General features: G+C 48.7%; 1 protein-coding gene across 1 annotated transcript in view; it reads left to right on the plus strand.

The window, feature by feature from the left end:
• Nucleotides 1–10,400, plus strand: part of zye — a 110,771-nt gene extending 100,371 nt beyond the window's left edge. The window contains exons 3-10 of the mRNA XM_065217265.1: nucleotides 3,538–6,451; nucleotides 6,514–6,717; nucleotides 6,778–6,900; nucleotides 6,962–7,123; nucleotides 8,972–9,115; nucleotides 9,179–9,316; nucleotides 9,381–9,455; nucleotides 9,522–10,400. Coding sequence (XP_065073337.1) covers nucleotides 3,538–6,451; nucleotides 6,514–6,717; nucleotides 6,778–6,900; nucleotides 6,962–7,123; nucleotides 8,972–9,115; nucleotides 9,179–9,316; nucleotides 9,381–9,455; nucleotides 9,522–10,159 — 4,398 coding nt within the window. The 3' untranslated portion in view covers nucleotides 10,160–10,400. The remainder of the gene's footprint in view (nucleotides 1–3,537; nucleotides 6,452–6,513; nucleotides 6,718–6,777; nucleotides 6,901–6,961; nucleotides 7,124–8,971; nucleotides 9,116–9,178; nucleotides 9,317–9,380; nucleotides 9,456–9,521) is intronic.
• Nucleotides 10,401–10,588: the final 188 nt, after the last annotated feature.

The following is a 10,588-nucleotide window of genomic DNA, read 5'->3' on the forward strand; positions in this document are numbered from 1 at the left end:
TGGGATTGAACACAGGCTCTTTGGAGTGAGAGGCAGTCACGTTTACCAGTACATCACCGGCGCCACTGTTTTGCCTTTATTGCAAATGGATTATTTTCGTAGCAAATGTAATGTAAATTTTTATTTTTCAAGGAAGAATTTGGCTCTCTGCTTACTGAATGCATTATATTATTATATGCATTATGAATTGAATCTGGAATTTTTTTTAAAGGATTTTGAGCAAGTAACTTAGTTAAATCATGTCTGCTTTGAATTAAAATTTTCGTTTTTCTTCGGTATAAGAGAGACCATTTTGACACAAGAATAATCTTCCAAATGGGCGTATTTGCTTTCACATATCCATTTACAAAAATTATAACAATTTATTTTGGAATAAATAGACCATATCCTGGTTCTCCGGATAATCAAGCGTTATTCATTCCTTGTCTTCTTGATCACTGGAAATATCAGAATCACACAAACTCGTACTGTCGTATTTCTATAAGAATAGCTATCGAACTGTTTTGCAGCTCAATATGGAAAAAGACTAGAAGGCAATGAATAAAAAGTTGAGATTTCCCATAGTAATTTACATGTAAACTTCAAATGGTTTGTGCGAAGTCTGTTTCTAACCAAATGAGTTGTAACTTTTGGAGGCTAATCTCGACCCGATTTGAAACCATTTAAGCACTGTGGAGCGAAAAAGTCAAATTTTGCATAAGTCTAATGGCCATTTTACCTTAAAATATCAATTACTTATTAAATACGATTAATGATTTTGAACGACACAGCAAAAAAAAAAACCACAAGCATCTAGGACAATTTTTATAATGTGGCCATGGTGTCGTTACACCATATATACTAAGTACTATCAATTTCCAGTAATATACGTAAAGTAAGATGTAAATCTATGTCGAATGATAGTGACATTTCCTAATTTACCAGCAACTCGGGTTGATCCCGGCCCTCTATCTCAGCAGGTAAATGTCTTCCACCAATCGATTTCCTCTAAGAATATGTATGTTGACTGAACTTGTTTGGCAGCCGAGATATTCAAATTAGTCGTGTTTTTACACTATACAGTATAAGGCAATATCGTAAGGAAAATTAATTTCATGAAATTGAAAATTTAGCAAATTTTCAATCAAATTTTAATTGTCTTTTGGATTTCCGTCTGCCCTATATGAATTATAATACTAAACCAGCCGTTGGCGCTTCTATGGTGCTTTACCTATAGCAAACTTTTGCCATACACCTGTTGTTCATCTAGGCATTCTAATAAAACCTTGGTTCATACAATGTAAACCAATATGCTTAAGGCTTGTACTCGAAAAAAATGGAAAATCCGACTGCGACCATGAGATGGATCGGAAGACAACTGGGAATCACCCATACAACTGTGTCTCGGGTGGTAAAATCGTTTAAGGAGTCCCAGACGACCGACCGGCGGGCTGGAAGTGGAAGAAAATCGAAGGCCCGGAAGGTGTTGGATTATTTCAAGCGTAATCCGCACCTTTCGATTCACGACGCGGCTCTGAAGGCAAAGTGTTCCGCCTGGTTTGTTCAACAAACCATGAAACGAGCTGGGTTTTGTGTATTCATGGTCCGGAAACAAAACACGGCGGCCAAATCCCGCGCAAGGAAGCTGTATCGAGAGTGCTTAACGAAACCGATGTTTGTGGTTATGGATGACGAAACCTACATCAAAGCAGACGCAAAGCAGATACCGAGGCTGGAGTTCTACTTTGCTAAATGACGTTTTGATGTTCCGGAAGACATAAGGAAGAAGAAAGTGGACAAATTCGCCAAAAAATACTTGCTCTGGCAGGCCATATGCCAATGCGGTAAACTGAGTAAACCGTACATCACAATAGGTACCATCAACAGCAAAATTTACCGCACCGAGTGCCTCCAGAAGCGTCTGTTGCCCTTCCTGCGGTCCCACGGAGGCGAGACATTATTTTGGCCGTACCTGGCATAATGCCATTACGCGCGATCGACGTTGGATTAGTACAGAGACAATAACGAGATTCGTCCGGTGGAACATTTTTGGGCCATAATGAAAGCCAAAGTTCGAAATTCATCCAAGGTGCTTCAGAACGAGTTGGAGTTGAAGAAAGAATGGATGAACGTGACCAAAAAGGTCGGCTTCACCATTGCACAAAATGTAATGAGGGGTCTTAAGGAAAAGGTGCGGGATTTCAGCGATGGAAAGGAAATTGACAAAAAGAAATTATGCCGAAACACAATCCATATGTATTTGTTCATTCCCTGAAAGTTTCAAGAAAATCCGACTTAAAATAAATTTTTGGCGAACACTTTTGTCTGGTGCATTTTTTTCGAGTACATGCCTTATATTAAACACGATTACCCAAACTGTGATGGTCACGGCTATCAGTGAACCTGAATCCGTTCTCTTCGGTTGACTTCCTGAACTTTCACTCAGCAAATCGCATATCTATCAGCGACGAGCTGATTTATGTGATTCTGGCATAGCTCAGAATGATCTTGTGAAAACTGAAAGTATCGCTAGGAAACCATCCAGACGCAAACACGGTATAAACTCTGGTGGTGTAGGGCTTTTGCATTATTGGTTCCTTTGTTTGAGAAGGATTCCGCTGTCTATCACTGAGACTACGAGCAAAGAGGGATGCGTGCTGTAAATAATCGTAATCCGAATCCACCCACTCGTTACTCCCCGGAGAGGCAGGCTCAGCTGTATGTCAAATTTACTTCCAGCATCCAGCATCCAAAGGCACACGTGCGTTGGTCCTATATTCCTATCTAGGAACAGTCGAATATGTGTAACTTTGTTTTTATTCTGCATAGCTCTCGGCATTGTCAGTCAGCGTAGTCGAAGAGAAAGAACGTTGTGTGCAGTGTACCGAAATTCAATTCGAAAATTCTTTTGTTGCGTAAAGGGGATGGGATTTGAACCAACTTTACGGCACGTACCACCTGTGTACGATTACATTGAGGGAGAAAGAAGCAGATTTTGGGCGGATAAATTACTGCATCATTTCTGTTCCGATAGATAGTTTACGTCACAGGTTTGGACGAGTTGCTTGTCTGGTATGGCTTCATAGACGTTCTAAGTCAAAGGGCCTAATACTCTGAATTGGCTTTTGACCTGTGCACGCCAATGAAGAAAGGATGATTGAACCGCACCGTGTGGAACGTGAATATTGCGAAAAGTAATTTCATTAAGGAATACCAGTACAGAGCTAGCATCGTTTCGTTTAACTATGCCCAAGTTCGTGATTCATGATTGAAATCCATTGCGAGCTCAATAAACTACCGTCAATCGTCGGCACACTCGCAGTGGAGTAATGGCCATATTTAATTGCTTCACTCGTTGAACCGAACACTTCTACCTTGTTCGTCTTTCTACACCGGGGCTGTAACCCCGAAAAGATAAAAAGGAGTCTAACACCACGGCATGGCAATGAAACTACGTACTAGAGATAATGTTGGCAATTTTGGCCACCCGTTCACCTCTTACGCAATGTTTACGATCCACTAAATGTTGATACCTTTCTCCCGTTCCTTTTTTTGCAGACCACGGTGGCACAACTTTTTCCTCAGACGAGCATCAACGATGAGAATGCCCTAGTGCCAGCGGGCAGGAAATATCCACGACAGGCCAACGGAGCCGTTGGGTCCCGACATGACCACACCCTCATCGAGACCATCGATGTTACGTGTGACCAGAAAAATGGCATGCTGGTAACAATCGAGTTCGAATCCGACTTCCAGGGAGTCATCTACAGTCAGGGCTACTACAACGATGCCAAGTGTCGGTACGTTTCGGCTGGCAAAGGAGGACGATCGTTTACCTTTACGGTGCCCTTCGCCGGATGCGGCAGCAAGCCATCCTGTTCGGTGTGTTCGTCCGTTGACAACGTGTTGGTAATCCAAACTGACGAGGATGTCCAAGAAGCATGGGATACTGCTCGGCGGATCTCATGCAGTCAGGTCGAGCAGCAACAGAATACCATCTTTTTCAAACCCTTCGTGGTTGACATGTTGGAGGTCGTGAACGTTCCGACTGCTACCGGAGGTGTAGAATGCTGGATGGACATCCAACGCGGTTCGTATCCAAACGTTTCTCCTATTCCCAGCATTATCAAGATTGGAGAATCTCTTAGTATCCTAGTGTACTTGAGAGATCCCAAAGGCGAGTATGATGTATCGGTTAAGGATTGTTATGCATACGACAGCCCCGAGTATGATGCATCTGGAACCAGGAGACTGCAGCTATCGGATAAAAATGGCTGCTCACGAAAGAAGAAATTGTTCGGTTTGTGGGAAAAGACCACACAGACAGGAAACTCCGGTGCCACACTTGTTTTGCATAACAACATTAAGGCATTTAAGTTCCCAGATCGAATGCAGGTCTTCCTGAAATGTGACATCGAAATCTGCCGGGGAGGATGTGGCCCTCCGGTATGCGAAATTGAGGAATTGGTCAAGGCCGTTGATAAGCCTACTACAACTCGAAGACCAGCGCCAGTTACTACCCTTCCGCCACGACGGGGAACACGCCCACCGCAAACTGTTCCGGCTTCATTCCCTACTCGTGGTCGTAGACCTACAGAACCCCCAAGATCCACTACTGTAGGCACCTACACGACGCAATTGCCACCACAGAGAACTCAACCACCTCGTCCAACACCCCCATCAACTGTGGCTCCGGTAATACGTCTTCCAGCTTCTACAGCTCCACCTCGCCGAAGAACTCGACCGCCAATCACAGTTACAACCGAATTTGTATGCACACCTGGCTCCACTGATGATCGTTGCAACGCAGTTCTGGTAACTGAAAAACCGACTTGCTACCGCGGTTCCAGAGATCCACGATGCCGTCAGCCTTCGACAGCAGTGCCAATAACAACTCCAGCACCACTACGTTGCTTCCCTGGATCCTCTGATCCACGCTGTCCAACTGTCCCCACAACACCAGCTGCTCCTCGATGCTACCCTGGATCCACTGATCCACGCTGTCCAACTGTACCCACCACAACAGCTGCTCCTCGATGCTTCCCTGGATCCACCGATCCACGATGTCCTAAACCAGAAACTACTCCAGCTCCCCTGCGTTGTTTCCCGGGATCAAATGATCCTAGATGTCCTAAACCAGAAACTACTCCAGCTCCTCTGCGTTGTTTCCCGGGATCGAATGATCCTAGATGTCCTACGACTTTCCGCCCGTCTACGACTCGTGGAACACGTCCGACAGGGCGAGGTACTCGTCCAACTGGCAGGGGCACCAGACCCACTCGCCCACAGACAGAGGCACCTACATATCTACCACCGGTTGAAAGCCAAAAGACCACCTCTGCACCGGACTGTTATCCAGGCTCGAATGACCCTCGCTGTCCTCGACCGGTTCCATCCACTCCCAGACCAGTGGAAGAAATTGATGCTGAATCTGGTCCGTCATGTTTCCCGGGATCTAACGATCCTCGGTGCCGTACTCCGGTTCTACGATGCCCTCCAGGCACTACCGATCCACGGTGCCCGGGTGCTACGAGACCAGCTCCTCCAACAACACGTGCACCTGCTCCAACTACACCAGCACCTCCACGATGCTATCCAGGATCCCCTGATACACGTTGCCCGCAAACGACACAAGCTCCTCGGTGTTATCCAGGTTCCCCTGATCTACGCTGCCCACAGACAACTCCTACTCCAAGATGTTACCCTGGATCCCGTGATCCAGCATGTTATGAAAAGACGGATTCCCCAACTTATTTGCCTCCAGAAGAGCCAACTACCACTACATTCCGTCCGACCACTGCTGCTCCAAGATGTTATCCAGGTTCACCTGATCCAAGATGTCCTCAAACTACTCCTCGTCCTACGACTCCTCCTTCACCACGATGCTACCCAGGAAGTACCGACCCTAGATGTCCACAAACAACAACATCACGACCAGTACCAACAACTACACCGGGTCCACGTTGTTATCCTGGATCCACCGATCCTAGATGTCCAACTGTGCCAACTACAACGCAAGCACCTCGTTGCTTCCCTGGATCAACTGATTCACGGTGCCCACAAACCACGCAAGCTCCACGATGCTCTCCGGGTTCAACAGATCCTCGCTGTCCAACTACTGCAAAACCAGCACCGACCGCACCTCCTGCACCCCGTTGCTATCCTGGATCAACCGATCCCAGATGCCCACAAACCACACCCAGGCCAACTACCCCGGCTCCACTACGATGCTATCCAGGAAGCACAGATCCTAGATGCCCACAAACCACCACCCCACGACCAGCTCCAACCACCCCACCCGCACCGAGATGCTATCCCGGATCTACGGATCCAAGATGCCCACAAACTACTCCTAGACCAACCACACCTCCATCACCGCGGTGTTTCCCTGGTAGTACTGATCCTAGATGTCCACAAACAACCACTCCAAGACCGGTTCCCACTACTACACCTGCTCCTAGATGCTATCCTGGTATGTTCTTCACATTTATCTTTTCCACGTATGATTTTCTAATCGATTGCATCACAATGCAGGTTCCACAGATCCTCGGTGCCCTACCCCACCACCAACTACACAGGCTCCACGATGCTTCCCTGGTTCTACTGATCCAAGGTGTCCTCAAACCACTACCCCTGCTCCTCTCCGCTGTTATCCTGGCAGCACCGATTCTCGCTGTCCTCAAACAACTACGCAGCGCCCCGTGCCAACGACAACCGCTGCTCCGCGATGTTATCCAGGTATTTCTTTAGAGGTGTTGAATAAATTCACAGTTCAATAATGCATATTCACAACTTTAGGATCACCTGACCCACGCTGCCCTCAAACAACACCTGCGCCAAGATGTTACCCTGGATCATCGGATCCAAGGTGTCCCACCGCTCCAAGACCTCCACCATCGACTACTCCAGCTTGTTATCCTGGTAAGTTGTAGTCAATATTATAAAAAAGGAAGATTCATGTAAATTGATTGCTCTTTGTCAGGTTCACCCGATCCAAGATGTCCTACGACACCAAGACCGACCACACAAGCACCTCGTTGCTACCCTGGATCAACTGATCTTAGGTGCCCGCAAACAACTGCTGCTCCAACGTACCTGCCTCCAGTGGAACCTAGCACCACTGCCACTCCGAGATGTTATCCAGGTATGATGGTCATCTATGTGGAATTGAACAACATTGAAGATATGTTTTTGATTCAAGGTTCTACTGATCCTCGGTGCCCAACTCCTCCTCCAACTACGGCAGCCCCACGATGCTATCCGGGATCGACTGATCCCCGCTGCCCACAAACAACTCCTAGACCAACAACTCCCCCTCCACTACGATGCTATCCGGGAAGTACCGATGTTAGATGTCCACAGACTACAACACCTCGACCGGCACCAACAACTACTCCACCACCCAGATGTTATCCCGGATCCACGGATCCTCGATGCCCGACTTCTCCGCGACCCCAACCAACAACTGCACCTGCACCACGGTGCTATCCAGGATCTTCAGATCCTCGATGCCCACAGTCAACAACCACTCCTGCTCCACGATGCTTCCCAGGATCAACTGATCCTCGTTGTCCTACGACACCACGGCCTCAACCAACGACCACTCCTGCTCCACGCTGCTATCCAGGATCAACAGATCCCCGGTGCCCACAACCAACAACCACTCCTGCTCCTCGCTGCTACCCAGGATCAACAGATCCTCGTTGTCCTACGACACCACGGCCACAACCAACGACCACGCCAGCCCCACGTTGCTTCCCAGGATCGACAGATCCTCGATGCCCTCAGCCAACAACCCCTCCAGCTCCACGATGTTACCCAGGATCTTCAGATCCTCGTTGTCCTACAACACCACGACCACAACCAACAACCACTCCGGCTCTACGCTGCTTCCCAGGATCATCAGATCCCCGCTGTCCGCAACCAACAACCACTCCAGCCCCTCGATGCTACCCAGGATCAACAGATCCTCGTTGTCCTACGACACCACGGCCACAACCAACGACCACGCCAGCCCCACGATGTTTCCCAGGATCGACAGATCCTCGATGCCCTCAGCCAACAACGCCTCCGGCTCCACGGTGCTTCCCAGGATCTTCAGATCCTCGATGCCCTCAACCAACAACCCCTCCGGCTCCACGATGCTACCCAGGATCAACAGATCCTCGTTGTCCTACGACACCACGGCCACAAGCAACCACAACTCCGGCTCTACGCTGCTTCCCAGGATCAACAGATCCCCGGTGCCCACAACCAACGACCACTCCAGCCCCGCGATGCTACCCAGGATCAACAGATACTCGTTGTCCTACGACACCACGGCCACAACCAACGACCACGCCAGCCCCACGATGCTTCCCAGGATCGACAGATCCTCGATGTCCTCAGCCAACAACCCCTCCAGCTCCACGATGTTACCCAGGATCTTCAGATCCTCGTTGTCCTACAACACCACGGCCACAACCAACAACCACTCCGGCTCTACGCTGCTTCCCAGGATCATCAGATCCCCGCTGCCCGCAACCAACAACCACTCCAGCCCCACGATGCTACCCAGGATCGACAGATCCCCGCTGCCCACAACCAACAACCACTTCGGCTCCACGATGCTACCCAGGGTCATCAGATCCTCGTTGTCCTACGACACCACGGCCACAACCAACAACCACGCCAGCCCCACGATGCTTCCCAGGATCGACAGATCCTCGATGCCCTCAACCAACAACCCCTCCGGCTCCACGATGCTACCCAGGGTCATCAGATCCTCGATGCCCTCAGCCAACAACAACTCCATCTCCTCGCTGCTTCCCAGGATCGACAGACCCACGGTGTCCCACAACTCCACGACCAAAACCTACAACCCCTCCAGCTCCACGATGCTACCCAGGATCAACGGATGCACGGTGCCCAACAACTCCTCGACCTACAATACAACCAGCCACGTATCTCCCACCAGTTCTCGAAACTACCGCTGCTCCACGATGTTATCCAGGCTCTACTGATCCTCGCTGCCCTGTACAAACCACTTCTCGGCCCAACTGCTACCCAGGAAGCACGGACCCACGTTGTCCACGGCCTGTAACCACAACACCACGACCGGTTCCAACGACCACTCCTGCGCTGAGATGTTATCCTGGTATGTATACTGATAGGGATCTTTGATATGAATCTTCAATAATGTCCTTGATGTTTTTCATAGGTTCAACCGATCCAAGGTGTCCGACAACTCCACGACCAAGTCCAACAACAACGGCAGCACCAGTTTGTTACCCAGGTTCATTGGATCCCCGTTGTCCACGACCAGTCTCAACTACACCGGCCCTGCGTTGCTTCCCAGGTATTTTAAATGGCGGTTTGATTTTAAGATTTGATTTTAACATACATATATTTTGTTTCTGTAGGATCATCTGACCCACGATGCCCAACAACTCCGCGACCCACCCCAACAACCACTTCGGCTCCAAGATGTTATCCAGGTATTTGAGAGAATTTATTTTACCGTTGAGAATTTGGAACTAATTGGCTTATTTTAATTCAAAAAGGCTCTTCTGATCCAAGATGTCCAACGACGCCAAGACCGGCACCGACGACGACTGCTGCACCAGCATGCTATCCAGGTTCCACAGATCCACGCTGTCCTCGACCGACAGCCACTCCTGCCCCTCGGTGTTTCCCAGGATCTACCGATCCACGGTGCCCAACTACGCCACGGCCGACACCTCCAACAACCCCAACGCTCAGATGCTTCCCAGGATCAACGGATCCACGCTGTCCAACAACCCCTAGACCAACAACCACAACCCGTCAACCATGTTACCCAGGATCTCCAGACCCGGCCTGTCCACGGCCATTCTACACGACAACTCCGTCTGCTTGCTACCCAGGATCACTGGATCCAAACTGCCCGCAGCCGTACAGACCTAGCAGTACAAACCCACCAGCCACCTACTTGCCACCACTGCCAGCTGGATTACGAACCGCCCGGCACTTGAGCGAAAGCACCCTGAAGGACATCAATGCTCTAGCGGAAATTTCCGATCTCGAACCTGTGGATGAACCAGTTCCCATCGTGGAAGATCAGAACATACTCGAGCGCAACAAGCGAGACTTGGGGGATCCGGCAAAGGAGATCATTTCGATTACGCTCAGCGTCAAGGGATTCCAGTTTGAACACCTTTGAGACGCCTCACTCTGAATATTCGTAGGATGAAATGATTCTTGTCAGAAAATACTCTTCATTTTAAATTAGACTTAGGATTTTTTTTTCATGTGTACAAAGATTCGATTGAGCGAAGACAGCTGAAAGCTAAACGGTAGGAAAGCATGGTTTCATTGGTATATGTTCCAAAACTGTACATATTTTATCTAGCATGAACGAAGTGCGAGTATTCGTTGTTATTGTAAATAAAAATGATTTTCTTAATACTGGGTGGAGTCAATGGGATATATCACTGCCGACATTGGCGTGGCAGAGAATGATGAATATTTGATTGTTTACCATTTGACGCCGTACGGTTTCACTGCCTTTTTCTGTATATAATCATTAGCGTTCAAATAGGGTGCCCTTGAGAGTAACTGACCTTATAAGCTGTTACGGTGGTTGAAGTCA

Source organism: Ochlerotatus camptorhynchus, unplaced genomic scaffold (assembly GCF_037179485.1).
Source record: "Ochlerotatus camptorhynchus isolate MF236.1 unplaced genomic scaffold, CSIRO-AGI_Acam_v1.1 ptg000007l, whole genome shotgun sequence".
Taxonomy (NCBI): domain Eukaryota; kingdom Metazoa; phylum Arthropoda; class Insecta; order Diptera; family Culicidae; genus Ochlerotatus; species Ochlerotatus camptorhynchus.